The 16,293-nt window shown below is 40.2% G+C and overlaps 2 protein-coding genes across 11 annotated transcripts in view; both read right to left on the bottom strand.

Annotated features, from left to right (window-relative positions):
• Positions 1 to 7,043: 7,043 nt before the first annotated feature.
• LOC105916228 (CAAX prenyl protease 2) lies at positions 7,044 to 12,315 on the bottom strand. 2 transcript variants are annotated; one of them, XM_036142920.1, is made up of 9 exons: positions 12,179 to 12,315; positions 11,359 to 11,483; positions 11,173 to 11,275; positions 9,815 to 9,898; positions 9,245 to 9,323; positions 8,940 to 9,107; positions 8,752 to 8,823; positions 7,403 to 7,465; positions 7,044 to 7,323 (listed from the first exon to the last, which is right to left on the bottom strand). In XM_036142920.1, exons 2-9 carry the CDS (start codon positions 11,424 to 11,426, stop codon positions 7,103 to 7,105), a joined length of 858 nt encoding a protein of 285 aa, XP_035998813.1. In that variant the 5' UTR covers positions 11,427 to 11,483; positions 12,179 to 12,315; the 3' UTR covers positions 7,044 to 7,102. The 2 variants fall into 2 exon arrangements, with proteins under 2 accessions (XP_035998813.1, XP_012706069.3); XM_012850615.3 differs by lacking the exon at positions 12,179 to 12,315 and having other exon boundaries at positions 11,359 to 11,606.
• Positions 12,316 to 13,257: 942 nt separating this feature from the next.
• Positions 13,258 to 16,293, bottom strand: part of ehbp1l1b (EH domain binding protein 1-like 1b) — a 45,553-nt gene continuing 42,517 nt past the window's right edge. For all 9 annotated transcript variants that reach the window (XM_036142922.1, XM_036142921.1, XM_036142924.1 and 6 more), the window contains 2 exons: positions 15,605 to 15,719; positions 13,258 to 14,263 (listed from right to left, as the gene is read on the bottom strand). In XM_036142922.1, coding sequence (XP_035998815.1) covers positions 14,176 to 14,263; positions 15,605 to 15,719 — 203 coding nt within the window. In that variant the 3' untranslated portion in view covers positions 13,258 to 14,175. The remainder of the gene's footprint in view (positions 14,264 to 15,604; positions 15,720 to 16,293) is intronic.

Below are 16,293 nucleotides of genomic sequence, written 5' to 3' on the forward strand. Positions count from 1 at the left end.
AATGTGACTGAATCCGTCAGCTGAAAATATTAGGACAGTTTCATATGTAGTCAGCCAGCTGTAAATCTGGATTAAAGCTGACTGCAAAGGAAGGATTTTAAGTGAAACTAAGCGTGTCTCTTTTCCTGCATGCTTCGTCTAACTCGTGTTCGCACTGGGAGATGCCCAGCGCAAGCGCTGCTCCCATGGAAAAACTTGAGGTTTGTTAAATTGCGAGCTGGTTTGGAAAATCTATCATCGTCTTTCAGTCTCTTACTCACCCATAAGCTGGGACAATCTAAAAGTGAAAGAAATAAACAGAAAACAAAACATAAATTCTGAGTTTAGTACTGATAAATGCGGTCTCAGCTGAACTCCACATGCATGGGCCTGACCGCAGGGAAAAACAGAGAGGCTGAGGGACAAAGAACAGAAAGCACGGATAGGCTAACTCCTGACACATTATTCCTTTACCAGATGACAGGCTCAACTTTTCCATAGAGTCAGCCCTGCAGAAATACTGTAGATGTGCACAGACACATTGCACCCCTATCACCCTACAGCTCTTAAGACCATCTTGTGTGTGTCTGCGATGGTAAAGGCATTAACGGCGAGGAGAAAGGATGACAACTTCACAAGACGGGGTCAGGACACAAAAAAGTCCACAGAGAAACAAAGAGACAGAGCGGCGTCTGATGTGTTTCTGTCTGACTTATTTCTGAACCGTTTCCTGCCATTCTTTCTGCACAGTTTCATTTAAACTTCAAGTTTTGCACCACACGTCCACATCCCCCGAATGACCAGGACTGGCTTTCCACTGTTTTTAGGGGGAAAAAATGGGGAAAGGGGGGGGGGGGGGGGGGGGGGGGACTATAAACTGCCTGACTTTGCATCGGCAAAAGAATGTAAATTACTCCCTGAATGCAATGCTAAAATCTTCTGCAGACTTGTTATGTGCATGGAAGTCTAATAACAGGGTCTTCTTTTCCTCGCTCATTAGTTTGCTCACCCGTCCAACTGGGAGGTGTGTGTGTGTGTGTGTGTGAGTATGTGTGTGAGTGTGTGTAATTATTTAGAAAAATCACAGAGGAAGCAAACAGGTAAGGCGGTCGCTTCTTGGAAAGCCGCTGACAAGCTTGATCTAATGCAGCAGTGTTGCTCCCCCTCTCCAAAGATTCAGCAGCTAAGTACTTTGCTGGAATGGAAAGACTTCAAGTGCGACTTAGCTGACATGTATTAAACAGGGGGGGGAGAGAAGGAGCAAAGTGAGAAATCAGCAGTCTGACTTTGAATAAATAAAGAGAACGGTCTTCTTAATCCCCTCTGGACCGAACCCGTTCTAACATTTCACAGAGCAGAGCAGAGGGGGAAAAAGTGATCTTGACACCAGAGCTGCTGTTGGTATTCACATCAGCAGAGAAATGGGAATTTTCCAAACCTGTGGATGAGTTGCTCGACTTTTATCCTTTTTAACTTTAAAATGAGAAACTGTAAAAGTGAAACGTACAGCATGCACAGCTACAGAAACCGAGCATAGCATTGAAACTCCGTAAGCCACACATTTCTGTTTGTTTTATTGGGATCTTACGTTACCAGCACAAATTACAGTGAAATTGTGCAGCAAGAGGGAAAATGATGCATGGTTTTCAACCTTCTTTAACCAGAATTGAAGAAGAAGTGTGGCTTGTATTTATATTCAGCGCCTTTGCTCTGGTTTCGCTGAACAAATTCCTGTGCAACCTGTGTGGAATTTACCCTAAATCTAAATACAGTTGTTCTCTAAACGCTTTAGAGGTTTGCTAGAGAACACCAGTGAACGCACAACATGGAGAAGACCAAGGAACACGGCAGACAAGTCAGGGATGTTAAAACAATTTTTAAAGCAGGGTAAATTAATGAAACCATTTCCCATGTCTAATCCATCACAAAAGCTACAGTTGGTAATCCTGCTCAGGAAACACTTTCTGCAATACTTTGACATCCTCACCTCGACTCCTCCAGACACACTTCACAGTTTCCACTTCACAGCTGGGGTGAGCCTTGAAGGTTCCTTGGTTGATCCTGAGCATCCAACCGGTTTCCTTTCAATTGAAGGCAACAGTGTGGGTTTTTGAAAATGTATAACTAACTTGTACTTGATATCAGTTGCTTGAGCTGATGATATTGGCATTTCAGTTTCTTTAGAAATGGGACCAAATTACCTTCTGTATGAAATTCAAATTCATATTTTTGGATGTTCCATTGGGCCAATCCAGAGTGTGTTATCAAACAAATACTTCTTTAGTTATGATCCTGAAGGAGAAGAGAAAACATCTAGGCTTTCTAGAGCCTTGAATGCAACTTATTAAAGGGTTTACTGGAATGTAGCTATTGGATGTGATCCTGTCTGTGCAATCTTGATCACGGGTGGACTCGGTCAGTTGAGTGTTTTGGATCAAAAGCACTCTGATTTTGTTATATGGCTTGCCTTACTATTTTATGGTAGAAAAACAGGACCACATAATAATGCTGCCTCCTCTGTGCTTCTCCCATCCAAGGAGTTTTTGCAATTTCTGCTGATTTTGCTTCTTCAAATTAGAATTTTGGATTATAGGCACAACTTTATCCCTTCACTTTCAATCCAAATTCCCTTCTTTTACAGTTTTTCATTTTCTTTTTGGGCTTAATGCCATTCACAGGCTGTTTATGACCAGAATAGGTGCTGGGAAATATTCAACATTCCTGAAACGCGATTGGTTGGTGATTTCAACATTTTTTAACATTTCCAACATTCCTTAAACATTGTTGTTTAGTCATTTCAACATTTTCAACATTGCATAAACGCTATTGACCCTAATGTTGAAAGCTCTTCAGTGTTTTCCCGGACCGCTAATCCATTGTGTGTTGCATGCATGGGTTTGAATCCCATCCTTGTCGGTAACTGATGTTTTACAGGGAATGATGGCCTAGCCCTGGAGGAATAGGGTGCATGACTCCTGGAGAGGCTAGGCTGCAAGGTTCCTGATTTGACTCTCACTCTGGGTGCCTGAGCAAGACCTGCAGCCCCCAGAGTGCTCCCATGGCAGCCCACTGCTCCATAAGGGATGTAGAGGGCAACTTTCATTGTGTCATGTTTGTTGCCATGACAATAAAGATGATAATACAATTGCATTTGTCTTCTGCATTTAACCGCCCCCTTAGGGAGCAGTGAGCTGCCACTCTTGCACTAAGGGTTTTTTGCTTATTTGTTGAACACCTGGCTCCAAATGGCAAATTAATATGTTAATGGAAGGCAAATTATTATTATTATTATCATACTTACATACCTTGCAAACTTCTGGATTAGACATTTACTCAGATTTTATTTGTCAATAGTAGTCAGAAGAAGAAATCTTTGTCATTGCAATTGCACATTCCAATTTAAATTTGTCTTCTGCATTTAACCCATCCCTTAGAAAGAAGTGGGCAGCAATCTGGGGTTATGGGTCATGCTCAGGGAGCCACAGTGGCAGTCTGCGGGGATCGGAACTTGCAATCTTCTCAGAGGGCAAGCTCACTGCTCTAACCACTATAGCCACCACCCCCTACAAAAGGTCATTGATGACATTGACCTCCAAACAGTGTTTCTGCCAGGTTTTGAACCTGGGACCTGAATTTTTGTAAGAGCACCAGATGGAGAACACATCAGATGTCCTAAAGTATGGCTCAGCATGGCTTGGAGAATGCATTGTCTTCCTATTTTATAGTAGAAAAACAGGACTACATAATAATGCGGCCTCCTCTGTGCTTCTTCTATCGAAGGAGTTTTTTGCAGTTTGTGGTGTTGTTGCTCCTTCAAATTTGAATCTTGGATTATTGGCACCACTTTATAAACTTCAAACGCAAAACAAACAAATAAATGTGACACTCCTTTGCAAACTTGAAAAGCAGTACAGTATTTTTGTGCAGGCAGTGACTCCCAATCTAAAATTCCTTCTTTTTGTTTGTTTATGTAGGCCAGTGGTCCCCAATCCTGGTCCTCGAGGGCCGGTGTCCCTGCAGGTTTTACATGTGTCCCTGATCCAACACACCTGACTTACTTCCCCAGTGTGCTGTCAAGTTCTCCAGAGTCCTCCTAATGACCTCATTATTTGACTCAGGTGTGTTGAAGCAGAGTAACAAATAAAAGTTGCAGGACACCGGCCCTCGAGGACCAGGATTGGGGACCACTGAGTAGGCGCTTTCATTTTATGTTTGGGTTACGTTTTAATTTGTTTTAAGGACAATATACCATTAGTGGGATTATCATGCTAATGAGAAGGGTAACAGCACATAATAGCCCTCATTTGTTAAACGTTAATCTGCATTGTTGAGCACAGTGGAATATAAATGTATCAATTTTAACTTCTTTGACACCAGTTTGACTTCTTTCACAACGATAATAACAACAATCTCTGCAAATGAAACAAATTTCCCTTCGGGGACCTAATGAAGTAAAGTCAAATGTGATGGACTATTAATCCATTGTACTCTGCATACGTGGGTTTGAATCCCATCTTCATTGGTAACTGCTGTCGTACAGGTAATGATGGCCTAGAAGAACAGAGTGCATGAGTCCTGGAGAGGAAAGGTTCCTGGTTCGACTGTCACTCTGGGTGCCTGAGCAAGACCTGCAGCCCCAGAATGCTCTCTGGGTGCTGCACAGTAGTAGCCCACTGCTCCCTAAGGGATATAGAGGACAACTTTCATTGTGTCACATTTGTTGGCATGATAATAAAGATGTTGATACATTTCAATGATATTTGTCTTCTGAATTTAACCCGTCCCTTAGGGAGCAGTGGGCTGCTGGATGCAAACTTCTGGATGAGACATTTAATCTATAGCTGTTGTTTAGATGATACACTGTGTTGGTTCTATTGGATCTGTCCTTAGCTTTTCAAATGGTCAACCATAAAATTCTGCTAGATCGACTACAAAAGGATGTTTTTGATACTGCTCTTAAGTGGTTTTCTTCCTATGTGAATAACAGAACGTTTTCCATGTTTGTGAATAATATTATGTCTGAAGTCATACCTCTGTTGCACGGTGTTCCTCAGGGCTCGGTCCTAGAGCCAATTTTGTTTCTTTTGTGCATCAGCTCCCTTTGGGAAGATTATTAGCAGCTTTAAAAATGTGTCTTACCATTTATATGCAGATGATATTCAATTGTACTGGTCCTTCGTTCTGTACGCACTTTGTGCATACAAAATGACAAATAAAGTTGTCTAAGTCTAAGTCTAAGTCTTTAATGACTCAGAGTTAAACAAGTTAGATGACCTATTAAATTGTATTGCTCGTATTAAGGATCGGCTTATCAATAACTGTCTTCAGCTGAACACTAGTAAGACTGAAACTCTGAGGATTCCCCCAGAACAGAAAGTTTCTGTGATCAAACAACACCTCGGTTTTCTGGGCTCCTCCTCCCAGCCCAGCCTAAGAAACCTTGGTGTTCTTTTTGACCAGCCAATGTCTCTGGATTCCCATTCAATCACTTTTATCACTTGAGATAAATTGAGGGCAATAATTTTCAATTCGTACCTGGAGATGATTCATGCTTTTATTCCCTCTCGGTTTAGATTATTGTATCTCTCTTTTTATTTCTATTAACAAATCAGCAGTCACCCGTCCCCAGTTGGTCCAGAACGCTGCAGCAAGGCTTTTAACAGGAACAAACAGAACGGCTCACGTCACACCGGTTTTATCCTCTTTACACTGGCTACCTGTCAAATTTAGAATTGATTTTAAAATCTTAGTTTTGACTTTTAGAGCTTTTAATGGACAGGCCCTAATACATGTCAGACCTTTTAATCCTTTACTCTTCAGGCCGCACTCTTCGGTCCTGGGGCCAAAACCTTCTGAAGGTCCCTAAGACCCGGTTTAAAACTCAAGGGGCCCTGTCCTGCCAAGCTTTAACCCCCAGACTGTGGAATGCCCTGCTCCCATCTCTCCATGTGGCCGACTCTGTTGAATCCTTTAAAAAGCAGCTGAAGACACTTATTTAGACAAGCGTTTGCTTAAATGTAAGTATTTTTGATGTTGTCCTTGTGAGCTGTTCTTGTGTTATCTCTATCTGGTATTTATTACACTCTTAAAGCACTTTGTGATTTTATCTGTGAAAGGTGCTATATAAATAAAGTTTACTTACTTACTTACTGCTTACTTCATGAGCAAGTAATGCAGCCACTGCAAATGGTTTCACACATGTTTGAAGTTGCATGCCTCTACCATTTGTCATTGAAACATTAACTAGCAAGCCAGGTGAAATTGAATATTGCAATATGAGCACCAGCTTTCACACAGCTACAAACTAAAAAATAGCTAGCTAGAAATAAAAGGTTTCTAAAGCATCGATGTGAGGGACAGGAAATACACATGCATGGAAATGAATGTTGTTTGCCCAATTCCTGGTTGCACAGTTTTTATTATCCATAAACCTGCATCATAAATCTGAAGCTTCAACACAACCTTTCACCTCCAAGACATTTCCACATACCCTGAATGACCTCTCCTTCTTCCTCTGCTCTACTACTCCATATTTTCAATTTCCTCCGGGAGGAACAACCTTTCTCCTCAAGCTCCCCCCCTGCTCCCCCTTTTCTTTTTGAGTCTCCTCATCAGTTGGCATTACTCTTATTGCTTCTGGCTCCGGCCACTTGTTTTCCACTCTTCTCTGTTTAAGTCTTCCTCTGGCTTTCATTGCCTTGTCTGCCTTAAAAACATGATTTTAAATAGCTGTGTCTGTCCAATTTGGTCCCATTTGTGTGTTTATTGGCAACAGCGTCAGCATTCTTTGCCTGCCTCTGCGTCTTTCTTTGCGACAGTGTCCTCCGTTGCCTTCCATTTGGGCTTCATCACCACCACACTTCATCTGGTTTTCTCTGCTTGCACACATGCACACCTCTGCTTCTTTGTTGTAACCAGGGAATTTTGTCCTGGTGTTGAGTTTCATACAGTAGGAAATAGTTTTCAACCATGCAGGAAATGTCTGAGGCGCTGGGATCTTTCTCCTGCCTTGCTCACCCACAAAACATTTGGACAAACTTAAAAAAAAAATAATAATATTAAGGTAAAATATTGAATAAAAATGTATTTTTCACAGGTTTTTGTGTATTCATAAAGTTTTCATTCAACATTCCTTTGCTTGAGAGGGAGCCAGACTGCAGACAGGTCTGGCTCCGTAAAGGAAGGGGTCTGTCAGGGGGAAGAGCAGCACCAGAAACAGCAGGACTCCGGTCAGATAACAGAAGAGCACGGCTGGACGCTGATGGTGGTTCAGAGCAGAACCGAAGTCGGGGAGACCCTGGCTGTTGCAGAACGAATGGCACAAAACCGGACCCACAATATGACCTTTCGGAAGAGCAGAACACAGATGTGAATTTGTCATATATGTTTATGATAAATGTGTACTTTTTGACTGCTATCTCACCAGTTCTCAGTAAAATAAAAGCAGCAAAGACACCAAAAATAGTTGTGTACAAGAACTGCAACCCTGTAATAGAAAACAATAACGAATAGTGAATAAAATATACCAGGATTGCATTTCGTCACGTTAGTAATACTACAAACTTGACTGCATTCTGTTGGGATTTTATGTGATAAACCGAAGTGCAACATGAAAGGAAAGTTAAGCTTGTTTTACCGAAAAGTGCGGTTTGCATTTGATTTTAGCCCCCTTTCTCATCATCATCGTCAACCTTAAATACAATATTTATAGCCTACGTGCAAAAAGCAATTTTTGGTTGAACATTAACCCTGCACATCACCCTGAATGCACTATCTATACTGTAAAACATGGTAGGGGCAGCATCATGCTGTGTTTCTTCTGCAAGAACAGAAAAGCAGGTACAAGCCGACCTGAAGTTGGGTGGAGCTAAACACAGGCCTGTATTGAGAAAACCTGTTAGAGACAGCAAAAGACTCATGTCTGGGGTAAACCTTCCAGCAGGTCAACAACCCTAAACATTAACAAAAAGCTACAGTGGGGTGGTTTTAAATCAAATGCGTGTCTTGGAATGGCCCAGTCAAAGTCCACATCTAAATCCAATCAGGAATTCTTGGTAGGAGGTGAACATTGTTGTTCACAGATGCTATCCATCCAACTTAATGGAGCAGGAGTTATTTTATATGAAAGAAAAGGCAAAAAATAGTCTAGATGCATAAAGCTGGTCAAGCTGGTAAAGCTGGACATACAGTACCACAAAAGAGCTGGAAAGCATATTGTATAAACATGCTAAACTTTTCAGATTATGGCGTGTAAAAAAAGAAAAAAAGAGAAAACCATGTACCATTTTCCCTCCTATTTGAAAACAGTCAATTTGAATTGCTTTGTGTCGTTTTGTGTTGTAATGTCACAAACGTTCTACCAAAATACATTAATTGGTTTGCTTTTGTAGGGTAACAAAACTTGAAAATGGTCAAGGCATATGAATAAATTGGAAGTGGAGCAGGTTGATGTAAACCGCTACAGTCTGCATGCAATATTCAAGGTTGAACTGACAATGTATGCTGGTATTTAATTAAGAAAAAAAGAAAAAAAAAGAAATCAGTCATCTGGAAAAGGTAATGATAAATGGCTTGTACAGCGCTTTATGAAGTCCGACAACACGAAAGCGCTTTACATACATTCAGCCATTACCACCCTGACGGTGGTGAGCGATGTTAGCAGCCACAGCTGCCCTGGGGCAGACTGACAGATGCGAGGCTGCCATACAACAGCGCCACCACACCCTCTGAATAATATTTTCGCTCATGAATTTTATCTGAAAACAAGCTCACCTGCCCCCAGTAAGATGGCACTCACACTGTCCTTTCCGATGTGCAACTGCTCCATGATGTGGTGAAAATGAGCTGGAACGACAGTAAAATCGAAATGATTGCTTCCAATAAATTAAGTTTGTTAAGATTGTAACAGGGACACAGGAGAAAACTGCAGGAGGTTGACTGGATAACATTTCTTTTCATACCAACACCAAAGAACAGAGGAGCAATGAAGATAACAGCTGTGGTTCCGGTGCAGGGCACCAACATAGGCAGCATGGCCCCTCTGAACACCAGCTCCTCCGTCACTGGCGCCACCACCTGGTTCCTGAGCCACTCTGCGTCTCGCATGCACAGCCTCCAGCTCTGAACATCTGGGAAAAGCCATTACAGTCAGAACAGCGGGATCATTTATAACGCAAAAAAAAAAAAAAAAAAAAACACACATGTAAAACTCTTTGCACCAGATTTCTCCAACAGAACCTTTTGAATATTCTGAAGGCAAACAGACCCAAAGCAGATTGCAGTGCCCCGGTGAAGCCATCAGGGTTGTCCAAAGCAGACTGAACCAGGGGCCCCAGATACAAAAACTATTGAGTAGAATGAATATAAATGTTTATAACATGCACAGGCAATAAATAAAAACAGGATTAAAGGTAGGAATGTCGAAACAACATGGCACACTTTTCAGTACGTGGTTTAAAGACACGGCGGGGACCTGAAATAAAAAAAATAAAATCGCTGTAAAATGTTAAGAGTTAAATAAAAAGTATCTGAAATGTCCAATCTGTCTCAATAAGGCACACATAAAATCTAACAAAAAAGAGGACATTCAGAACTGTATTAGAAGATGCTGGAAAAATCATTTGAAGGCACTTTTGAAACATGACAACTTAAAATGCAAAAAAATAAAACAAAGAATAAAATCCAAGGACTGATTGTGATCACTTGCTCCATTTCAAATAAAAAAAAGTTATTGTTCTTTGAATTTTACGTAAAACCTAAGTTGGGAAGAACAAAATAAATCCAAAGGTTTTGTTGGAAAACTATTTCCTTTAAAGTTTTGTCGGTTCTGGCTTACCGTAGTCAGTAGCAAAGGCAGTACGGATGCAGGAATGAAACCTCGCAAACGAACTCCCATCAGCTCCCACGGGAACCCGTCAACCTGGAGGCGCAGAATGCACTTTGATCAATGTTAAATGTTATTTCAACAAAGGACCTCATTATCTGAGCATTGTGGGTTGTAAACAGTTTCTTACAGCGGGGACTCTGCCATCTGCCTTTCTGTGCTCTCTTTCAATTGCTCCAGAAAACAGAAACTAACTTGACCTTTTAGTCTGCATGGCTCAGTTTTCCAATCAGAACTATTGTTTACAATTTAATAAAGTTCTTGATCAAAAGGCTTCAGGGAGTTTTTTTTTGTACCAACCTCATTTGAATGCACGTGGCCTGCATTTAAATAACACTCTGAAGCCAACGTGATCTAGAGAGGAAGTGAGGTTGCTACTCCAAAATAAATTCAGTAGCTGTGTCTGCCGTGCAAAGGTTAACACCATACAGTCAGGTATTACAGTTACATCACAATTACAGTTCCAAGTGTTTATTACGTTTAAACTCCACATGCTAAATGTTAGAGGGGTTTTGCTTGTCTCTATTTTATATTCTGCATATACCTGTCCCCATGTCATTACACACATTTGGTTAGTTTTACTGGCTAGGTCTCGGAAGTGAATTAATTCTTTGTGTTAGTTTAAATGAAAGGTACCTAATAAATGTGCAATAAGTGTAAAAGTGGGATAGTTTCCCTTTTACCTGAGAAAATAACAGAAGATATCATGAGAACTAAACATACAACTATTTACTTATTTACTTTTTGCACACAGATTTATCAGAAGTGAAAGTAAATGTGATTTTCTAAATTGAAAAGCTTTCTTATATATAGCTTTGTTACACACACATATACATACATACATACATACATACATACATACATACATACATACATACATACATACATACACACACACACACACACACACACACACACACACACACACACACACACACACACATACAAACTATATATATATATATATATATATATATATATATATATATATATATATATATATATATATATATATATATATATATATGACATCCACCTTATTTTATTCATGTAACAGCATCAAATAAACAAATATTTACGGTTACTACTCAAATCTATCGATAAACTATCCCTTTTTCTTGGCTTGGACTGAAGCATGTTAGAGCTAAATTAGATTTTTGATGCAGCATTTAATGACAGTGGTTCGGATTATTAGCAGCTCAAAAGCAAGGCATGCAAGAAGAGAATCTGAATGGCAATGATTTTCTGGATGATTTTTAAACCGAAGAAATCTAAAGGTAGAGGCAAAGCTTTGCTCCTTGTGTTCTCACTGTAATATCAGCCCAGTGCATCCAAATGTTCACAAACGCAGGAGACGCTGCAGACACCAGCAAAACACTGACACAGCGACGCTTTACCACCTTTGGATGGTCCCTTAAAAGACATAAAGACACTTTAAGTTATGGGCTACCCGAATAGAACCAGCAGCATGGCTTTAGATGAGCTGCGTTGCATACCTTGGTAAGGAGCTCCAGCAGACATATAAACTGCCCACGTAGAGAAAAGTCAGCAGGAGGCAGCTCATGACACTCACCCAACAGCTTGTGTACTGCTCCTGTCTAATACAACCATGTGCTGGCGCCTGCATGACAGAACAGGAGGTCTAGAAAATGCAGAAATTCAAGTGGTTCCAAAAGTAGGGTGATGCTGCATAAAGCAGCAAAGGTTCAGCATGCTCGAATGGATAAGCTTGATCCCATATGTCAGTTTAGATTAGTAGATCCCAGTGCGGTGAAGATGTGCGTTGCAAAGAGAAGCCGATTAGCTCGAACGCAACGGGCACACAGAACAACAAAATAAACTTTATGCGTCACATAAGAAAATATAAAAAAAATATTTTCTCATCTGATGTAAAGGAAAGATGCACTTTCTGAAAATATTTGTCTTTTACGTAATGTATTACCCTCAATACCGCGTCATACAACATATGCCTTGCCGAGTATTATATTCCTCTTACTTTTCTTTCTTTGCACATTCAAGAGACACAATGTATGTTATATGGTACCTATTGTGATAGCAACATGTTTGTATAAAGAAAATATAACAATTTAAAAAAGTGTTAGAATAGAAAAAAAACCATGTTCCCTGACCGGGAATCGAACCCGGGCCGCGGCGGTGAGAGCGCCGAATCCTAACCACTAGACCACCAGGGATGCTATGTAGCACGAACTGAGAGATCATCATATACCATTTCACCCACCGTTGTCTGTGTATTTGATCTTTATACCTGTGCACGACGAAATATATGATATATATATCGGGTTTATGTGGACATACCTGAATTTGATCACAAGCACCCGCTCCAATTCCTTGATGATCTCAGGTCGGAAAGATATAATGGAAGGTGCTCAAAGTTGAAAAATAAATAAATAAATCCATCTAAAACATGCATAGGTCTCTCAACCACCCAGGCCTCAATGGTTGCTAATATAATGGTAGTTTAGTCATTATATGGAAAACTGGATCATTCGGCGAATCACCAGTTCCCTCAACGAACAATGCGTCCTACAACCACTAGAGGCAGACTGCAGCTTATCTCTGACTTTCCTGATAATATACATTGCTTTGGTGAATATTTACAACCACAGACATATACACAACGGCCTACAATGTAATATAATGGGATTTTAAGTAGTAAATAAACAAAATGTAATGCGTAATTGGGAAGTAAGTGAACAGGATGAAGGAAAACTAGGCAGGGTTTTTTTCTTTCTGAAGCTGGATTTACTCACCTCTTCTGGTAGCAGATCTTAAACTCAACTGCTAATAGTTATATTTTTTCCATTTTACTTTTTAGCATTCATAAAGGTCAGATGGACTAGATAACTAATAGCTGCACTGTAAATTGATTGTCCTACCTGAGCTGTGGATCTCCGCAGCTCCTGCAGAGTTACCATGGGACTATCCAGTCATCATGGGTGACACGGTGAGAATATAATAGTGTTTTTTTTCTCAGCAGCTGCACCAACTTACCTTATTAATCTAAAGGTACATTCACACCGAACACGAACAAGGCACATTTTGAAGTTGATCGCCTGCCATTGTTCGCTTGACATTTCGCCCCTGGGTCCACCAGAGTGGCTGGTGGCTTCCAGCGGTACTTCCGTGTCTGTCCAGTTCGGTGTGAATGTACCTTGACTAGGTTTATAGCAGCTGAATGACCCTTTAATTTATATTTGAATACGTTTTACTAATGCTATAAATCATATGTATTGCATAAAGCTGAACATCTTAATGTGAACTCCCAGTATACCACAAGTTTGTTAATATTTTGAAGTTGTAAAATCTGTGCTCCATTTGAAACACATGGATGTCTAAAGCATCTAGGTGTACCTCACAAACAGAAAGACCGGACATATGTCTATCAATTTTTCTTATGCATTTTTTTTTTTTTACATTCATGAACAAAACAGTCATTAATATGGAGAGCAACATTTCAAATCCGACATGCCAAGTGATGGGTACCGTTTTATCTGCACACCTTCAAAAAACATGCACACATTTCCTCAAACTATGCACATTTTCATTCCTGCCGGTCAAAAAGAGGCAGTGGATGACTCAAGTCACCAGGGTCCAACATCAAATGATAAAACAATCTTATAACGTACATTTTAAGATGTGTTACCGCTTTCAGCATTTGTGAGACTGCTGTTAGGATTTACAGAAAGTAAATATGCAATCTGCACTGACAGCCTTGTGGGGGTTGAGTCCAGCTCGAACAATAACAAGATATACTAATTTCTGATGTGTTTCTATTTGGAAACTCTCAGGAAAGATACAAGCATCACCTGAAACAGAACACCTCGCTTTGCACACTCTGATCCTGCGCAGTTAGATTCTCATTGAAACTGGTGCGTTTCGGCCTAAACATGGAGAACTTTCTATTAAGGCACAGAAGATAAATACACAGCATAACAAAAAACCTTTAAAATAAAACAGATGAACAGCTGGTGTGTGAATACTGAATAATGTCTAAAACACATACACAACACATGAAAAACACCATATGTGCAATAAATGTCTGACAAGACGACACGCGATTTTAATAAATAAAAAACCAATAAAAGGAATCAACAACTACTAAAACACACACATCACATTCAGAGAAACGTTTTTCAGCATCAGGCTTACAGCAATTTTCTAGGGAGAAAAAGGCACTTGAAATCCCCAGAGTTCCTGCCGATATCTTTGTATTTTAACTTCTTTACATTCAAGGAAAATACTCTGTTGGGGCTTAGGGATTCAGTTACAAATCCGGTTTGTGCTTGTCCTTTTTACTGCAGCACACATTTTTCCTTGTTGCTGAATTTCCTCCTCCTCATCTCCAGCCCTCGCTCCAGTCGCTCGTCCTCCTCCCGAGCACTGCAAACACAAAAAAACACGCTATGGTTCAGGATTAATCATTTCTTAACCAACAAAATGACTGAGCTACAGATCAAATCATCACTTTGACGCCATACATGAGTGCCTAGTGAAAAAATCTAAATTAATTTCTCTTAGTTAAGAAGTGTAAAACGGCTCAAAATAAATGTATTTCGCTATTTTCACACAAATACTTTTAAAACCCACACTTTCAACTCAAGTACAATTATATAGAGGGGGAAATACAGTAAGAATGGACTGTTTGTAGGATTTGCCTTATTTGTTTTACTTGATTTTAGTTTTTATAGTTGATCAGAGTCCTGGAACTCTTGATAGCAACTATTTAGATCCACGGATTTGTATAAGATGGCACGAGCCCCATTTACACTACCCTTTTTTAACCGATCCATGCCGAGTTTGGACCGAGCTTTGATCAGTTAACCGTGCCGAGCTTGGTTCTTTTACACCGCTAGCACGGTTCCTCGCCTCCTAGTGACGATCTACGGTACTACTGCTCTCTAGGATTGAAGGAGGCAATCAAGTAAATAAAAATAGCAGCGCCCGTAACATTCAGGAAGTTATGCTTGGTTATAATTGTGATATTTTGTTGTTTGTGGAGAGTCATAAGAAGAAGGCAACCTTTGGTAAATTTACTTGATGGAGTCGGCTTTTGGGAAGTGGATATGACAAACGAACATCTAATCAGGACTTACAGACGCAGGAAACAACGACAGACGTTGAGGTTCATCACACTGCTAAGCAGAATCATCACTGGAAATCGTGTGGCACGGTAGGGAAGCTAGTATTTTTTGAATGTCTGAAACCGCGAGATTAGTCAGCTGACTGTAAGGAGATGACTTGGTCTGCTCGTGCGTTCTTTGTTATCAGAGAACCGAGCCACTGAAAAACCGAGCTGAGCCCACCCATCGAACTGGTCTAGATTTAGCGCGGTTCGGTTGTATCTGGCACGGTTCAGTTCAGTTTGCGTTCCATTTACACTCGATAGTTATCTCAGTTACCGAGCTCGGACCGTTCTCTGCACGGTTAAAAAAGGGTCGTGTAAATGGGGCTATGGAGGCCCATCTCTCTCAGCCACTCTTCATAATGGGTAGGACAAGAGAACATGACATTCAAATAAGGTAGATGCCTGCTACAATGATCGATAAAGGAGGCAGAAAAACAAACCCAACGCTTGTTTTTGATTTAGAGCAGGGAGAAATATCTTGGGATTAGCATGTTTCCATAATGATCTCTACACTTTGTAAACCTTTTTACCTGAGAGGGAGGGGGCAATGATGGTTTGGTTTGATTTTTCAGGCCTTTTTTAAAGACTCCACTCACCGTTTTTCTTTGTCATCAATGTCTCTAATGATCTCATCCCGCTGGTTGACCAGTGACACCAGTTCCTGGAGAAGCAGCTGCTCCCTCTGCTGCTGAGTGGATGTCTTCTGCCAGTCTGCAAAATACACAGTTTGATGCCAAATGGTATTCTTTTAATAGCATTTTAGATATTCAATTTATATTTATATTGTGTTCTATGTGCTTTGCTCCTTGATTTATTATATACAAAAGAAGTTTTTTTTCAGTAAATCCAAAGCTAACAAAGTAATGTCTGACAAGTATGACACATTTTCAATCAAAATAAATAAATATTCAACTGGCTTTCAGATCACAGTTAGCATTTTCTTTTTACTGGGACAACTTCTGTCAACCATACAAATCATACAAGCTTTAGTAAATGTAACGTTTAATGCTGTAAAAGTTATGAGAACTTTTAAAGCAGAGATTCAAGACACCGGGGATTAGATTTTAGCAATAATTTCACAAAGAATGCAACACCTTATTGCAAGCATTTTATAAAGCCAGTGAGAGAAACATTACTTTAGCATGTTCACAGGCCAAAGTTTAGTCAAAAGTATAAATATCAGTGATGATAAATGTGTTCTACCACATGTATTTTATGTTTCTGTTTAACCTAAGCTCTGTTTTCACAGTGGCCAAGACAGAGATCCACAAATACACACAGATCT

Source organism: Fundulus heteroclitus, chromosome 11, assembly GCF_011125445.2.
Source record: "Fundulus heteroclitus isolate FHET01 chromosome 11, MU-UCD_Fhet_4.1, whole genome shotgun sequence".
In the NCBI taxonomy this organism is placed as follows: Eukaryota; Metazoa; Chordata; class Actinopteri; order Cyprinodontiformes; family Fundulidae; genus Fundulus; species Fundulus heteroclitus.

Bases quoted from the DNA above. Each gene is read 5' to 3' on its own strand.
- LOC105916228 (XM_012850615.3), bottom strand. From the start codon at position 11,489: ATGCAGGCGCCAGCACATGGTTGTATTAGACAGGAGCAGTACACAAGC. The intron at 9,899-11,172 runs GTGAGAACACAA...CTGCGCCTCCAG, and splicing joins TGCACTGGGCTGATATTACA to GTTGACGGGTTCCCGTGGGA. The intron at 8,824-8,939 runs GTATGAAAAGAA...CTGTCGTTCCAG, and splicing joins TCCTCTGTTCTTTGGTGTTG to CTCATTTTCACCACATCATG.